Genomic DNA, 19,283 nt, shown 5'->3' with positions numbered 1-19,283 from the left:
CCTAGCGGCCAGCGGAAAAATTGCACCCTAAGATACGACGGCGCAGGCCGTCGTATCTTAGCTAGGTTTAAGTGTATCTCAGTTTGAGTATACACTTAAACTTACGACGGCTTAGATTCCGAGTTACGTCGGCGTATCTACTGATACGCCGGCGTAACTCTTTGTGAATCTGGCTAATAGTGTTTACTTTTTAAATTTAATGTAAAGCAAGATAATGTCTTGCTTGTTTATTAAGAATATCTTCACTGGTTATTGAACTTTATAGAAAATGAGAGACATTTTTAATAGTTTCCATTTCCAGCCATGTAATTTAGAACATCACTAAAACCCTTTCATAATACTGCAGTCTGCACACTGCACTGCAGAAAGGCAGCAGTTTGGAATGCTAAATCCTGTCATTAAAACCTTCAGTGAAAATATTTACTGTTCCCTATTGCAGCATTGAGTTTATCTTTATTTTAATTCAAAGCAAAAGAAAAAAAAAACCTGCAAGGTTATAGGAAAATATTATCCGGGCAGAAATGCTAAAATATGCTTGAGAAAAATTAAGCAGGAAGAAAGCTGTTGTCCTAGAATGGTTTTGGTTAATGGTCTTGGTGTTCTTCCATAAAAATATCAGCATAAAAGTTTCTGTTTATTGATCAAGTATACGTTTTACATTAATTATATTTACCCTATATAGCTTACAGCAGTAGTTTTGCTAACGCTGATAGCTTGCACAATCAATAAATGCAAATAAGCTGTTTTACACCATTCAATATAGAATAATTACAGCATGCAAGTTTAAAACACAAACTACGTGGTAAAATGGATCAGGTTGTGAAACTGAAAATAGAGAGTCATAACAGAAAACCTAAGTGAGACTAACAGAAATACAGAATTTTGTTTAGGCTTTTTCTGTATTTAATTGCATTTTAGGGACAGAAAGAATAGTGTTGCTAAAAATTACCACACACGTTTTCCCAAAAATACACACACACATTATATATGTATATATATGTATGTATGTTTATATATATATATATATATATATATATATATATATATATATATATATATATATATATATAGATAGATAGATAGATAGATAGATAGATAGATAGATATACCTATATATCTATATATATATATATATCTATATATATATCTATATATATAGATATATATATATATATATATATCTCTATATATCTATATCTATATCTATATCTATATCTATATCTATATATATATATATATATATATATATATATCTATATATATATATATATATATATATATATATATATATATATATATATATATACAGTATATACACACACACACACAAATAAAATAATTCAATATTATGTCAAATGATGATCAACCAACACAATCGATGTTAAGCCTGGTACACACGATCAGATTTTCCACAGACAAAGCGTAGGACTTTTGTCTGAAGGGCGTTGGCCATGAACTTGTCTTGCATACAAACTGCAAAAAAGAATGTCGGCCAACAATCACAAAAGAACGTGTTTTTTCAGCTCTTTAGCGCCACCCTTTGGGCAACTTCTGCTAATGTTGAGTTATGGTTAGCATTGCTTCTGAGCATGCGTGTTTGCACTTTGGAGTTTTGCCCAAAGGACTTCTGTACACACAATCGGATAATCCGACAGCACACATTTGTTGTCGGAAAATTTTAAAGCATGCTATCCAACATTTGTTGTCGGAAAATCTGACAACAATTGTCCGATGGAGCATACAAACGGTCAGATTTTCCAAAAAAAGCCTGCCATTACACAATTCCAATCGGAACATCCGATCGTATGTACGGGCCTTTAGAGTCCAAACATTTTCAGTGAAGTATCACCACATGCATCCACCCATTATTGAAAAGCAACTCACTGCTGACATCCAGTTATCTTAAACACAATGGTTCAAAAACAGAACTTCTTCTGTTTCACGCAAACCGGAAAAGTCACTCTGCGTCAACGTGGACCCCCCCGCCCATTCTGGGTAACCCCTAGCACCAAAGTCAAAAGTCTCGGAGTAATTTTTTGACACCTACATGACAATGGATTCACAAATAGGTTCTGTAGTCAGCGGATCCCACCATCTGCTGCGCCTACTACGCCGACTCGTCCCCTTTATCCCGAAAGAGGACATTGCAGTCGTGGTGGGAACAATCATCAATTCCAGACTTGACTATGCAAATGCCCTCTATCTAGGACTCCCCAAATACCAAATCACTCGTCTGCAAGTCATTCAAAATACGGCCGCTCGATTAGTGACTGGCAAAAAAACATGGGAGTCAATCTCACCTTCGATGAGATCCCTTCATTGGTTGCCAGTAAAAGACAGAATCACTTTCAAGGCACTCTGCCTAAAGCATACGTGTATTTAAGGAAACGTCCCCCAATATCTATGCGAAAAAATAAAAGCCCATAACCCCAATCGCATTCTGCGATCCACCGATCAAAGCCTACTTCAAATACCCAAAACCAAATACAAGTCCAAAGGAGATCGAAGATTCGCAGTCCAGGGACCTCGGCTGTGGAATGCGATACCAACTACCATCTGACTGGAGTCAGACCACTTGGCCTTCAGGAGAAAGATTAAAACTCATCTCTTCTGAGGTCAAGGGGTTTCCTTACCCATGAAATGGAAACAGCGCCCAGAGGCGATTCAGTTTGCATGTGTTGCGCTTTACAAGTTTCTCACTCACTCACTCACTCACTGCCTTACACTGCCTTCCTTAATAATAGCCCATGCCACTGGTAGGTCAATATGCACTTAGTTTTGATGAGCAATGGACACACATAATCCAGAATTACCTTCCAAATGATAACCATATAGATCTACTAATTCAGCATGAACGCTCAGTCTCAGAGGAAAGTAAAAAATCAATTTCAATTGTGATATTCTATTAAAAGTAGTGGTGATTTAAAAGCAGATAAAAAGGCCAAATGCATAGCAACAGGGCAACAAAGCATTATTTACCGTAAAAGGCATACGTTCAATCTATTTGCCAGCCAGAGCATGAAACGTGCCCTTCCCTTACGTTCATTTAGGAGCATGATGCTGTACGTTTTAGCATGATGACATAATTAGTCTCTACCCTACACATTTCATCATCAAGGTGAACTTTGGGGTTTGGATGTAATTGCCTTGATGACAAAATATGTAGTTCTCTGATTACAATATTTGCTGCAGTGTATGGCAGCATGCACCTTGACCACCTTGATAAAGTCTTCACTTTTGCTTCAACACTAACTTGCTAACACTACCTGCCTGGAGTTTGCATGTTCTCCCTGTGCCTGTGTGGGTTTCCTCTGGGTACTCCGGTTTCCTCCTACACTCCAAAGACATGCTGTTTGGTTAATTGGCTTCTGTTTAAAATGGTCCCTAGTATATATATGTGAGTTAGGGACCTTAGATTGTAAGCTCCTTGAGGGTATGGACTGTGAATGAATGTACAATGTATATGTACTATGTGCTGTGTAAATTGATGGTGCTATATAAGTACCTTAAATAATAATAATATTTGACAGTGCTAAAATGATGATGATGATTGATAACATATATATATATATATATATATATATATATATATATATATATATATATATATATATATATATATATATATATATATATATATATACACATACACAATATATATATATATATATATTTGTGTGTGTGTGTGTGTATATATATATATATATATATATATATATATATATATATATATATATATATATATATATATATATATATAATGTTCTTATTATTATCACTATTTTTTTAAGGAAGTGAAATAATAATAACAAATATTATAAATTGTTATCCGTATTTATCTATATAAAAAACAGAGCACATAGTTATTTTTAACAATAATAAATGTAATGTGCTATATTGCCATCTAGTGTTTAATTTCACGTATATTTACATACTGAAATTCATTCAGATTATTTTATTTTCAGGTTCTCTTCAGCATGTCTTTAAGAAGTATAACTTCCTTTTCTTAAAGTAAACCTGTACTGAGACAAATATATGAGTTGCTAATTAATTCTGAGCCAGAACAAGCATGCAGAAAGGGCTTAGTCTACGTTTCTTCATGCTTGTTCCATAACAGTGACTTAAAAAGTATTGAACTCAGAGAAAACCTGGTAAATACCGGTAGTATTTACAACAGGAGACCAGCAACAGCAGCCTCCATACTGCGCTTATGAAAGATGTACTGAATATGATAAAAAATGCATAAACTAAAACTACCTATATTGAAAACCACATGACAAAATGATCAGTAGATCCTAAAATTTTGACAGCAAAATGTACATACAAAATGTTTAAATGTCAAGCTCACCCTCACTTATTTCTGGACCATACCTAATGTGATCAGTGACCTCACCAGCCAAAAGAAAGGTAAAGAATTGTAGACTAGAGTAACTTCAGTTGCCTTTATCTCTGGAGCTACTAATTGGTGTGCGCAGCCTGCTGCATTAGGGTGTGCCCCCCGAGAGCACAAACACACTTGTGTGTATATCAGCAGAGCAGTGGATGGTGTCAGTAGTGCAAAGATTGTTTTGTATTCATGTTTTACTTTTTTTTTAGGACCCCCAGTATGAGACTTTGGTGAAATATCAAGGGTCAAGGCTCTGGCACTTTTGAGACATGAATGAAGACAGAAGTGATCGGTACAGAAAAGAAAGGCTGGTTAATTAAATATTTACCAGCTTCTTCCTCGTTCCTGAGAGGAAATAAGGGAATCTGGCAGCACTGCATGGGGGGGGGAGCAGGGGGGGGGGGGTCAGTCCTGCATGTAGTGATTAGGGTAAGGTGACCAGATTTTTTAAATGAAATTCGGGGACATTTTTTTTACTAGTAATGGGGGCAATCAGCGACTCTCTGCCCGTCGCCCCCGCCAGCCTTCCAGCCTGTCAAGTCTTCCTCTCCAGGCCCCGGCTACTACTGGATGGGGAGCAGAGGAAGATCCCTCCGCCAGGGAAGGCAAGGAGATAAGCAGGCAGGTGGCTGGCCGGGATTTGAGCCAAGGCAAAAGAACATGTGAGCGGAGCTGAATGGGCATGGGCCCATAACTTAAGAAATATTCCCTCCGCTTCGACCAGCACATGATCATCAGAAAGGGGCACAGATAATGGAAAAAATACACCCCCCTATGCTAGTAGGAGCAGTGGGTGTGCAATTTTTTATTATTATTCTGTACTGACTGTCTTTGAAATTGCCCCAGCCCCTGTTCAAATCCAATCCGGGGACAAAACTGGGGACAGACTTGGTCCAGGGACAGTGTCTTCAATCCAGGCACTGTCCCCTGAAACCGGGGATGTCTGGTCACCCTAGATTAGGGTGTGCCCAGGCACAACCGGCACACCCTGTGCGCACGCCTATGGAGCTACTGACTATCTTGACGGAATGTGATGTCTTATACGTTTGTCCATATTATGCTCAGTTGGAATTGGCAAGGAATAAGACCTCTTTCACACTGGGGCGGAAGGTGCGGTGGCGGTATAGCGCCGCTATTTTTAGCAGTACTATACCGTCAGAATTGCCATGGAAGTGGGATGTATTCGGACATTAACGGTGCAGTTTTAACCCCCGCTAGCGGCCGAAAAAGGGTTAATACCGCTGGCAATGTGCCTCTGCAGAGGTGCATTGCCGGCGGTATTACCGTGGTGTCCCATTGTTTTCAATGGGAAGGAGCGGCGGAGGAGTGGTAAACACACCGCTCCTCTCACTGCTCCAAAGATGCTGCTGGCAGGACTTTTGGAGCTATCCCACCAGCACATCGCCTCAGTGTGAAAGCCCACGGGTTTTCACATTGAGTCTGCAGGGCAGGAGTTTTTCAGGTGGTATTTAGGCACTATTTTTAGCGCTAAAGCGCCTGAAAAACTCCTCAGTGTGAAAGGGGTCTTAAACAAGATTAATTTAAAGCATACCTAAACCCAAAATCAAATATGTAATGTGTTGACACTTACAGTCCATAAATATTGTTGCTGCATTAGCTTGCTTTTTTCCATGCCTTTTTTTCCTTATTTTTACCTGATTATCCTGCCTGACTTTCTGTCCCAGAGTGGCTACATTCTCTCCTCCATGGAATCTATGGAGTGAGACAGGGTTGCCACCAAGGCTGGACTTCAAACATGTCCAGCAGTTACATATGGGGTAATGAGATCTGTAGATTACAGAAGGAATATAACATTGTTTTATGTTTCAGCTCACAGGAAGTGACAAAGACAATGCCTGCCTGACAAGTTCCACAGGTAATGCCTGCCATTGCTGAAATTATTAGCCTGAAAAAAAAAAGATATACTAACACAGCCACCACCATCTAAAGACTGGTAAGCTGCAATACAGTATATCAAATTTTTATTCTTGGGTTTAGTTATCTATAAAGTCCACAAAGGCTTGGGTTTAGTAATCCATAAGTCCATGTTGTATATGGTGAATTATGTAAACATTTTAGAACATTTGTGTAAATCAGAAAACATAATTTTAGTAATTGAATTCTTTACCACTTCAGCTCCTGTAGGTTTTACCCCCTTCCTGACCAGGCCATTTTTTGCAATATGTACTGTGTTACTTTAACTGACAATTGAGCAGGCGTGCAACATGGTACCCAAATAAAATGTATGTACTTTTTTCCCCCACAAATAGAGCTTTCTTTGAATGGTATTAGATCACTTCTGTGGTTTTTATTCTATGTGCTATAAACAAAAAAAGACCAACAATTTAGAAAAAAAAAATATATTTTTTACATTGTGCTATAAAACACATCCAATTAAAAAATGTAAAAAATCAAATTTCTTCATAAATTTCGGCCAATATATATTGTGCTAAATATTTTTGTTGAAAGCCATCTCAGTAAGCATATATTGATTGGTTTGTGCAAATGTTATAGTGTCTACAAACTATGGGCTAGATTTAGGGACTTTTTAATTTTTTATTTTTTACTAGTATTGGCAGTGATCAGCAATTTTTTAGCAAGACTGCAACATTGCAGCAGACAAATCTGTCACTATAGCCCCGTACACATGATCGGAATTTCCGATGGAAAAAGTCAGACAGACTTTTTCCATTGGAAATTCCGACCGTGTGTATGCCAAATCGGAGAAATTCCATCGGAAATTCCGATGAATTCCATCGGAGTTTACATAGATAACATGTTCAATTTTACTCTGATGGAATTTCGTCGGAATTCCGATGTGAATTTGGTCGGTCAAAGGTCTGATCGTGTATACAGGGCATAAGTGACACTTTTTTGGGACTAGCGACACTAATACAATGATCAGTGCTAAAAAAAAAAAAAAAACAGCAGTCACTGTATAAATGACACTGGCAGGGAAGAGGTTAACATCAGGGGCAATCAAAGGGTTAAATGTGTTTCCTATGAGTGCTTTCCAACTTTGGGGCATGTGTTTTGACTAAAGGAAAACAGATCCGTGTTTCTGTTTAGCAGAAACACAAGATCTCCATTTTTTGTTTCCTCTCTGGCAGAATGGTGGTCTGCCTTGTTTACATAGGCAGCCTGTCGTTCTGCCTCACTACGATGGACCCACTGTGTCCATTTAGAGCTGAAGAAGAAGATCATGTACAGGTATGCAATTTTGCACTTAAGGACCATCCTGCCACAATATAAATACATGGGGCGGTTAGGGTCTCAAGAAATATAAATCATGGCAGGCTTTTTTTTTTTGTTTCCTAAGACTTGATTGTAACTTATGTATACACAAAAATGTATACTTGTACTGCCATAACATGCATATTTATACACTGAGTATACTATTTCATAATAAAAGCTTTTTTTTAGGGACGAAATATGAATTTTAAACTCAGAGTTCGTGTTGGTGATTTGGTCCTGTATATTACACCTATAACTGAAATATCACTTAAACTGGGTACACAATATACGTTGTTGTTTTTTCTGGGCTGAACCCCAAAAAATGTACAGAACACTGTACTAACACATTTTATTTTAGTGTGGAGATCTCTCCGCTGAGCTATTGAGTTCTAACAGGGGGACTGGACTGCCCCCCCCTGCCAGAACACACTAATCAACACTTGCAGCCAATGGTTTTTCAGCATGCTTGTTGGACAGAAACTGGTTGTGAGACTGGCTTCTGTTGGACAAGGAGCTGAACTGACCATTTTTGGTAGATTTCCATCCCGTGTAAACTTCTGTCAGAGGATGGTGGCAATTTGCCATCTACGTTTTTTTCTACCAAGTTACAGAAGTATACCTTTTGATAAACAGAAAGCTACATTTAAGTATGACTTAAGCCCTGTACACACGGCCGGGATTCTCGTCAGGAAAAAAAAAATGTTGTTTTTCCTGACGAGATTCCTGGCAAGATTTTCTTGCCGGCCGAATGTACTTTTGAATGGCACAAACGTGGTGACGTCATTGACTACGACGAGCATGCACTCGTCACATTCGATGCCGTTGCTGCCATCTTGCATCACCCTAGCTATGCCTTGGAAGCTACCGCGCATACGTCAAAGTCATTTCAAGCATGCACAGGTTTCCATGAAGACAGGTAAGTATACACACGCTCGGGTTTCTCGGCAGGTTCTCTATTTTTCTCGTCGAGATTCTAGGCAGTTTTCTCGGCGAGAAACCTCAAAGCCTCATACACACGCATGGTTTACTCAGCAAGAAAGCTCTGCCAGCAGTTTTCTTGCTGTTTCTGGCTGAGAAAACCGTGCATGTGTACGAAACTTTAGGGTTATGTTTTTATAACATTGGATATACAATATTTAAAAATTCTGAATTTCATATTTTTATCAATGTAAAAAAGGCTGAACCTACGTAGGATCTTGAAAACCATGCATCCTATGTATTGAAAGTGATTTGAATTTTCCAGTTGGTTGTTTCTTAACATAGAACTCTGCCCTGTTTTCTGCACAAATAGCAAAGAACTCTACAACAAATATTATTATAGTAAAAAAGAAAAAATGCTACATACCCAGTTTTGGCAAAGTTAGTCCAATATGTCATAACCACTGCACTGAGCATGATATCATTCTTTGAGAAATTGCAATTGAAGAGTTCAGTGGGTCCAATCATGGGAATACCGAATACATAAGGAACTTCATCACCATGGGCGGAATCAGCCCAGCTTGGTTTCATTTCACTTTGGCAATGGTGATAAAATGCATAGAAATAGGTTGGAGAGCCATATCGAGCATGTAAATCAGCTGTTGCAACAGCAGGTGCCACCCACTGGTGATCTGTGAATAGTGCAACCAAAGTTTTCCTTCTTGTTTCTGGATTCTCTTTATCAGCCCAGTCAGTATACATAAACTTAATTGTCTCTCGGAGAGTATCTTTCCCCTCTGGGTAACCATACAGGTTGTCTACAAAGTTAGAGACTGAAAAGTCAAAATCACTTAGTGAAACACCATCTTCATTATCTACTATGCCATCCACAAATTTTAAGCCTTCTCCTTGATTAACTCCAAGCATAATATCATAGTTAAGGAACTCCCCTTGTTCCATGAGTATCTGTGGGTCATCTGGAATGACATCACCATCAATGACTGGTCCAAAGGCAATGTGGTATGTGGCTGGTGTGATGGACTGCTGAATGAGTTCTTTGTAGTTCTTCTCCCGAAGACATTCAACTAAGTCAATAGTATCCAGCATGTCACAACCCACTTTATCTGCCAATATCCTTGTATACTTGGCAGGCTGGTAGTTCACTGCCCAGCTGGATAAGGCTGTTCCACTTTGTATGATTGCTTTTTGGAACAAACCTGCAGGTGCAAAATTTATAAATGCAAATGAAAAAACTTACAAAATTATACAACAATGCAGCTTTTACTAAGGAAATAATCCATACATTGTTTCTGTTCTTTCTAAATCCTCATCCTTAACACAATAACATTTATCTTCAGAAGTGTGATTTCTTATTCAGTGCATTCTACTTTTATTTCAGTAATGGCATTTAACTGAACTGAATTTTTATTTAAATACATGTCTGACTTTAAAAATATTTATTCAATGACCAGATAGACTTAAAAATAAAATACAACTAGTTAACACACACATTTAAACAAATAATATCTCTGCAATTGTAAGAATATTTATTCTACGACCAGATAGACCTAACAATAAAACACAACTAGTTAAACACACATTTAAACTAATAATGTCTCCTTAACTGTAAGAATATTTATTCAGTGGCCAGACAGACCTAAAAATAAAATGCAACTATAATTGAACACACATTTAAGCAACTCCTTAAATGTTTAAAAACTTAAATTCAGAACAAGGTGAAAAGAATAAAACTAAAGATTTAGCTTTATGCATTCTTGGGTATGCAGACATTGCTGTAAACTTTTTGTTACCCACTGTTGATTGTTGTCACATGCAGCATTCCATCTTGTCCAGGGTACAGCCTTCTCATTCTCCAGTCATCTCCTCCCCCCAAAAACGGTCAGAAGGAAACAAGTAGCACACCACATGCACTGTGCTGATTGCTATAACAGCCCTAAGCTCTGCACACTTAAACCACAGTCCTTTTATACACAAAATATGCAAAGCATGCAATGTTAAAGGGGTTGTAAAGGTAAGGTAATGCATCAAAGGATGCATTAAGGTGAAAAAACATCCGACAATACCGACCCCCCCGAGCCCCAGTTTTACTTACCTGAGCCCTCAAAAGTCCCGCGCTCGCCCCCGTCATCCTCCTCGTTTCTGAGCCTGGCCGTTGATTGGCTACACTGGATGGCTTAAAAGCAGCGCAGCCATAGGCTTGCGCTGCTGTCAATCACATCCAATGCCTTTGCGCGCGGGGGGGGCGGGCCGAGTGATACAGTGAGCGGAAATAGCCGCCGACTGTATCACGGGAGAGCGCCCGCAGGAACTCAACACCATGCGAGCTCGCTTGCGTGAAGGTGTTGAGTTCTTGTGTGAAGGAGCCGAGACAGCCGATGAGGGACCCCAGAAGACCAGGTTCGGGGCCACTCTGTGCAAAACGAGCTGCACAGTGGAGGTAAGTATAACATGTTTGTTATTAAAAAAAAAAAAAAAAAACTTTACAACCCCTTTAACACTGTAGAGGGAACTTATCTGAACTGGAGCATCTGTGCACAGTGACCAATCAGCTTCTATCTTCATCTATGAGCTGATTTGTTGCCATGCACAGCTACGACAGATCCTGTCTGATCAAGTTTTAATAAATTCCCTAAGAGCACCTGAAGAACACCAGTCACCGCTAGGGCACATAGAAAACAATTGCTCTACTGTGCTGTGACATGTAGTGTCTTCCGATGAGATGATATAAAATGCATTTTATCATACCTTACTTCAGTGCTCCTGCAGGTTGCACCATAGTGAGAATGGGGCACATAGAAAACAATTATTTTCTATGCACCCCATTCTCACTACCATGGAGCCCAGAACTGCAGTAAGGTGTGATAAAATGCTGAATTTTATAACACCTCATTGGAAGACACTACATGTCACAGCACAGCAGAGCAATACACCACACTGCTGTGTAATGACATGAATGACATGTGACTTTATAGACTTCAATAAAAGTTCCAACACAAAAAAAGTGAGTTGTGTGATGTGGAAAACGTGAATCACACCACCCCCAGACAAACATCACTGCAGCCCAAAATGGACAGCTGCCCGTAAACTAAACTGCTGTTTAGTGTGTGGGCAAGAGTCTATAGTACATAGTGCAACACAGACCCCTCAGTACAGATGGACCTCCCAGCATAAACCCCTCAGTACATACTCTCCTTCTAGCACAGTCTGAGCCCACCCCAGCACAGACCCCTATGCACAGACTGCCCCAGCACAAACCCTTCAATACAAAATAACCCCCCAGCAAACACCAACCCCCCAGAACAGACCCCTCAGTACAGACTCTCCAACCAGCACAGTCTAACCCCCACAACACAGACCCATCTGCACAGACTGACCCCCCCCCCCCCCCCCCTTCAGCAGAGACTGATGCCCCAGCAAATAACCCTTGACACAAATTGACCTCCCCAGCAAAGACTCCCTGGCACAGACCAACCCACCAAGCAATGACCTCTCAGTTCAGACTGACCACCCAAGAACAGTCCAACCCTCCCAGCACATATCTTTCAACAGACTCCTCCCTAGAAAAAAGACCACCCAACCTGGATTACTATCATAAATCCACCCCTCCTACCAGTATAGACCACTCAGTATAGAAACCCCACCCCACAATATAGACACCAATACAGAACACCCCAGTACAGGCCCCTCGGTACAGACACCCCCATCTCCCCCTCCCAGTACAGACCCCTCAGTAGTAGAACCCCCAGTATAGATGCAGATGAACTTTGTCCCCTCCTCCAGCAATCTAATGAGTATTATCACCTGTGCCCTGATGTAATATACTGTAGGCAGAAAGTGGTGTGGAAGAGGGAGAAGCACTGGAGCTCCCCCAAACTCTCATTTTATGCAGAACCCTGATGCCAGAACATAGCACTGGACACAGACATCTCAGGGCACTTGTCTGAAAACTGTGACTGTCCTAGCAAATGTAGGGCTGTTGGTAACTATGCAATGGTCTGCAGAGATTATTCTGAGTTCCAATGTTTTTGTTGTTGCTAATGTAGTTCTGCTAATGTACCACAGTTCTGTATATTTTTACTTTTAACATATTTATATGGTGATTTTACACTAGGTTCATGTCTGTTTTGGGGCTTTTCACTTGACCTGTATCTTTGTTGTGGCAGGTTTCTCTGCAGTGCCTCCCTTGTACTTGTACATTGAACTGGCCACTATTTTCTCTTTTGCACTTGATGAAATCATGTGAGTCTTTAAGGGTATATACCTATTTTGTTTTGTTTCACTTCACTGTTGTCCTGTGGAAGACAAACTTGTGCCTCGTCTAAGTGTCAAAATAAAACTTCATAATTGTGTGTTTAAAATAAAACTTCATCACTGTGCATTTGCCTTTAATGTTGTTTTAATGCTCAGTTACCTTTGCAATGAAAAAGCTTCCATACAATAGCATGTGATTATTGCCACTTCTTATGCTGCGTACACACAATAGGTTAGTCTGATGAAAACGGTCTGATGGACCCGTTTCATCAGACCAAACCGATTGTGTATGGGCCCCATTGGTTATTTATCCATAGGTTAAAAAAATAGGAACTTGTTTTAAAATTATCTGATGGATAAAAAACCTATAGAAAAAAACGATCGTCTGTAGGTACGTCCATCGGTTAAAAATCCACGCATGCTCAGAATCAAGTCGACGCATGCTTGGAAGCATTGAACTTCATTTTTTTCAGCACGTCGTTGTGTTTTACGTCACCGCGTTCTGACACGATCGTTTTTTTAACTGAAGTTGTGTAGGCACGACTGATCATCAGTCAGCTTCATCGGATAACTGATGGAAAAATCCATCAGACCGTTTTCATCAGACTAACCTATCGTGTGTACAGGGCATTACTCTCAGTGAATTCTGATAATCTGTTAAAACTGTGCATACTAGACAATGCTCTGTCATGAAAATCTGCCTTTTAATGCTCATTTTGTTTCCATAGTGATTTTAGCGCAGAAGCTGGCTGCTGTATGTCTCTATATTTGTTATCGGATTTGTAAGAAAAACAATAGGGCCAACATTTCCTATTTTTTTTTTACCTAGCATAGAGCAGAGGATGTGACATTTACTATTCATTTACTGCACATTCACTGTGGAATAACATGTGATATTTGAAAACAGACTGCATATTAAAGCAATGCATGATGCTTATGGTACCCCATCACACTTTGCCAGCAATCCATGTGTGTTAGCATACCAAAATGCACAGATGTAAACCATCTGCATATTGTATTGGCCTCCTATGAAAAAAAGGTTGCAGGTGTATTAAAACTTGCATTGTGGTGCAAGGGTAGCCCATTCAAGACAAATGGGCTGCCTTGCCACAATGTACATGTGCAAAATAACACACGAAAGTCTGAATGCATCCTTATACAAAATTATACATTTATATAATTTAAAGTACATCGTACAGTGAACAAAGAAAGGTACTTTAGTGAAGCACAACAATCAATAGAAAATGTCTGCATTATTTGGTTGGTTAACACTCTAAATAAAATCTTTCTTGTGTATTGCACAGCTTCTAGTGTCACAAATAAGGAAATCCCAGATGAGAAATAGGGTCAGTAAATTGTTTACACAATTGCAAATGATATTGTTTGGATCCATTGTATCTGCATTTCTTTGCTTATGTGTCTTCTGCTCTCTTATCACCTTATCTTTATCATAAATTAGGCTAACTATATACAGTACATGCAGATTCTCCTCATTTAGCCCCACAGGCTGAATGAGAATAATCACTTGATTCTCCGATCTATGCTAAACATTTTCTTGGCTGACTATTGCATACCTCCCAACTTTTCAACTTCAGAATGAGGGACAAATGAGCATACCCCCCAAACAAAGTTGTTGAGCGCGGGGGGGTCGGAGTTGTACCCCCCAAACGAAGTTGTTGAGCGGGGGGGGGTCCGCGGATCAAAGTTGTTGAGCGGGGGATCTCGGTAATCGCGGGGGGGGCGAAATCACGGGACAATAGCACTGCTCGCGGGAACGTGGGATTTAGCGTGAATCGCGGGACATTCCCGCGAAATCTGGGACGGTTGGGAGGTATGCTATTGCAGTCTGACAACTGCTGCTCCTGTTTTTGCAGCTTTCTGAATAGCAAAACAGTGACTGTGTCTGATTGGTTGCAGTCACTGTTGGTCAAGAACTTTCCACCTAGAATCTTTGATTTTCAAATCAAAGTTTGTCAAGCCGGTTGGTGCCAACAGGGACAACCCCGGCTCAAATTTTTACTGATTTAGCAGGGATTAGCTGAAATTAGTATGGCTAGCATTACTACACTTATGCCACGTATACACGAGCGATTTTCCAGTAGGAAAAAAAAAAACAGTGGGCCAGATTCACGAATATCTGCATCGGCGTAACGTATCCCCTTTACGTTACACCGCCGCAAGTTTTCAGCGCAAGTGCCTGATTCACCAAGCACTTGCGTATAAACTTATGGCGGTGTAACGTAAAGCCATCCGGCGCAAGCCCGCCTAATTCAAATAGGGCGTGTACCATTTAAATTAGGTGCGTTCCCGCGCCAAACGTTCTGCACATGCTCCGTTTAAAAATTTCCCGACGTGCTTTGCGCAAAATTAGGGCGGCGACGTGCGTTACGTCGTTTCGTATTTCCGGACGTCTTACGAAAAAAAAAAATTTAAATTCGACGCGGGAACGACGGCCATACTTTAACATGGCTGTTCTAAAGATAAGCCATGAAAAAGCAGGCCTAAGTTTGCGACGGGAAAAACCGACTAGCGACGACGTAAGAGATTGAGACGAATGCGCGTATCTTCGTGGATCGCCGTAATCAGCTAATTTGCATACCCAACGCTGGAAAACAACGCAAACTCCACCCAGCGGCCGCCGGAAAATTACACCTAGGATCCGAAGGCGTACGAAGCCGTACGCCTGTTGGATCTTAGCCAAAAGCCGTCGTATCTTTTTTGTGAATTACAAATAAAGATACAACGCAGCAAATTTCAAAATACGCCGGAGTATCAGTAGATACTCCGGCGTATTTCCTCTGTGAATTCTGCCCAATGTTTTTTCTGACGGGATTCCACTCAAGCTTGTCTTGCGTACACACGGTCACACCAAATTCCGAAAGTCAAAAACGCAGTGATGTACAACACTACGATGAGCCGAGAAAAATTAAGTTCAATGCTTCCGAATATGCGTCGACTTGATTCTGAGCATGCACATTTTTTTGCGCGTTGAAATTGCATACAGACGAACGGTTTTCCCGCTAGGATTTTTTCCTGACGGGAAAAAAGAGATCCTGCTCTTTTATTTTCCGGCAGTTTTCCTGTGGGAAAAAGTCCGATGGAGCATACACACGGTCGGGATTCCCGACCAAAATCTCTCAGCTGAGTTTTTCCGACGTGTGTACGGGGCATGAGGCTACACTTACACCGGCGATTAAGGCCAGCTTGAATTGTAGTGGCAGGAATCTTCAGATTTCTACTGTGAGTGGATAGGTGCAGCCACTGGCCCCATTCACTATAATGGCAGGTCTCCGGGGTATGCAGCTATTCGCAGCTATCTGCACAGCCAGCGATTACCTGCTGTGATCATTGCTGGATGCACTTTGTTTCCTTTCAAGTGTTATCTCTTTCACAGGGGTCAAGTCCTGGGGAAAAAAGTGTGGGAACTACCACCCAAGATCCACTCCCCCACCAAAAAAAAAAAAGATACGCTCATATGCATAAAATTACTAAACCGCATGTTTTTTTCGATCCACTGTACCTTAGTTATCCTTTATGTTACGGGCCGCTTCCTGTATAAGGATTCATCAGGTAGTGTGCGGGTATTCCGTCACTTCCTCAATGCTGCAATGTCTCCTGGGAGCTTTTGTCATTGTTCCCAGGAGACATTGCGGAGGTCTGCCGCGAGTTATCGTGGGATTTAGAAAGAATGTTACGCAATATCTCCTGGGAACAATGACAAAAGCTCCCAGGAGACATTGCGGCATTGAGGAAGTGACGGAATACCCGCACACTACCCGATGAATCCATATACAAAAAGCGGCCAGTAAAATAAAGGATTACTAAGGTTCGTCTGCCCTTGATAGTGACTCGAGCTGGGCATCGCCGCTTAGTGAAGGATTGGCTCGAGTGGCTCGGCTTCTCTCGGCTGCTCTAGTGCTGCAAAGGGAACTGCGTTCCTGCTGTGAAAAAAGTGCAGGAACTCCGTTCCCACGCGTTCCTGCAGGACTTGAGCCCTGCTCTTTCAGCTGTTTTCTCTTACATTTTGTCAAATATAGCCAGCAGAGTTTTAGAGACATTTCTCTGTAATTCAGTTTAAGGACTAATATGTTATCATAACATGCAGCCAATCACAAAAAAATGCCATATAAACAATTCAAACAGAGCGCCAAACAAACATCCAAGATTTTGTGGTTTTAATTGACAAAAAAGATTCATAGCAGAAAAAAAACAATGTGTTTCAGGAGCCAAACAAACTCCCCCTTCATCAGGCCTTAGAAATATTGTCTGCACTTAAATTGCAATCAGCGCAAAAATTATTGATGACCAAACCCCCCATATGCAAGCTGAACACTATAAAATAAACACAAAATTCTAGTGGCAAATCATATACAAAGGAAAAGTGCAGCGCAAGATTAACCCAATAAATGTAATAATAACAAGTGTGCAAATCAGTTATCCAATAAAGAAAAAAGAATATGAATAAATATGTTAAGCATGTGTCAAGTGAAAAAAGTCCATAGTGATGATCCACCAGTGCTGATGAATTCACAATTTGTGACAATCCCTCCACCATAGGTCTCTCTAGGTACTCTCACCTTCCGGCATGGACCCCTGAATCACCAGGTAGTCATGCAAAGCAGATAAACCGAAGATCAAATGCCTTAAATCTTCCAAATAATGCTTAGGACTCCACAGAGAACCATCTACCTTAAGCGACTGGCAATAAAAAAAGAAGGAAGACACTGAACATAACAGACTTGATTTTCGGTTGGGTTTCAGTTGCTCGGTGGTGTTGGGCTTTGGGTTCTTCTCCAATTGATGAAGTCCTCCTCAGCTTCTAGTATTTATACAATGTTTTATGGTTTTGGGATATTGTTGCAGCACAGTAAATAATGTATTTGTGCTTTATTCTCCCAACAGTCGCTTAGGGGAGATTGTTCCCTGTGGAGTCCTAAGCATTATTTGGAAGATTTACTTTGAGGCATTTGATCTTTGGTTTATCTGCTTTGCATGACTTTCTGGTGATTCAGGGGTCCATGCTAGAGGTGAGAGTACCTAGAGAGACCTATGGTGGAGGGATTGTCACAAATTGTGAATTCTTCAGCACTGGTGGATCATCACTAAGGACTTTTTTCACTTGACACATGCTTAACATATTTATTCATATTCTTTTGTCTTTATTAGATAACTGATTTGCACACTTGTTATTATTACAATGCTGTATTAAAGGCTAAGTTCAACTTTGCAGGCAGAAATCAACTTTTCGTGTGAAATATACTGTAAGCCTTTTCTAATGTTTTTTCTATCCCAATGTGCTTATCTCTCACTTCTCTCCCTGGCAGATTTCAAACTGCACATTTGTGTTTAAAAAAAAAAGACAAAGTCCATTATTAGCTGTGACATCATGTAACCTTCTAGTAAACGTTATATTCCATCATGCACTGCCTTACTGCATCACAGAATAAGGTGTGTTTTACTTATGTGTACCACATCTCCCTTACTATGCCACCTCTTTTTTTATTTCCACCCACTTTTCTACTTCTTCCTTAAGGTTGCCATACACTGTACAATCTGATTGTACAATCTCCTTTAGATCTACCTTCAGCTATGAAGTGCAAGGGCTGCTTGATTCCATACAAATTGAATACGTTTTTGAGTTGGGTTCTCTGATTACATAGTTTTGGTAAATCCAAAGGAAATTGTACAGAGAGGAGAGTGTAAATACAACCATTTCACTTTCAGGCCTCATTCACACAGTCTAGTGGGAGCGCATTTTTTTTATGTGTTTATCATACAACATGCACAGGGCAGCCCATGAGTAGATGTGAACCAAACACCCCCCTGTTTGGTATGGTTCAGGAGAGGGGCCCTCATGCACCCCCCACCCTTTCCTGACCTACCAGCCTGCATGCACAGAAAAGGTTTTGGTATGGATTATGGCGGGGACCCCTTGCCTTTTTTTTTTTTTTTTTGGCATGGGGTTTCCCCTCCAAATCCATATCAGACCGGTAGGGCTTGGCATGGACTGGGGGGACCCCATGCCATTTAATTATTTATTTTTTTAATCTGCACTTTTTTTATTATTCAGCTGTCAGCAGGGAAACCCATTGACAGCTGAATACTCATTGGTTGTTAAGGATGCCATGGCTGGCTTCCCGGCCCCGCTCCCCAACAACCAGCTTACACTGTGCCCTGATTGGGCAAAGCATTGCCAAATCAGGGTGCAGAATGCACTGTGCAGCATTCAGTGCATTGTAGGGTGTTCATCGGGATGGACGAACGGGCAAATGTTTAACCCAAACTCATGCTCGGGCCGAACCATTCGTCCATCCTTACCCATGAGATTTCAATGGGCTTTCCTATGAGTGAAAAATGAAGCAAAGTTAGAATTTTCAACATCATACATGATGCAGGATCCACGCGAACGCCTTCTCTGCTTCTATCCTTGGACGCAGAGAAGGCGTTTGATAGAGTCCACTGGGATTATATG

At 40.5% G+C, this 19,283-nt stretch overlaps 1 protein-coding gene across 4 annotated transcripts in view; it reads right to left on the bottom strand.

Moving 5' to 3' along the window:
• Positions 1–19,283, bottom strand: part of NLGN4X (neuroligin 4 X-linked) — a 405,179-nt gene that overhangs the window by 32,503 nt on the left and 353,393 nt on the right. For all 4 annotated transcript variants that reach the window (XM_040338158.1, XM_040338161.1, XM_040338159.1 and 1 more), the window contains one exon: positions 8,967–9,756. In XM_040338158.1, the coding sequence (XP_040194092.1) occupies positions 8,967–9,756 (790 nt within the window). The remainder of the gene's footprint in view (positions 1–8,966; positions 9,757–19,283) is intronic.

This window comes from Rana temporaria, chromosome 2 (assembly GCF_905171775.1).
Source record: "Rana temporaria chromosome 2, aRanTem1.1, whole genome shotgun sequence".
Taxonomy (NCBI): Eukaryota; Metazoa; Chordata; class Amphibia; order Anura; family Ranidae; genus Rana; species Rana temporaria.
Note: the sequence above shows the minus strand (reverse complement) of the source record. Positions and strands in the feature narration are given on the sequence as shown.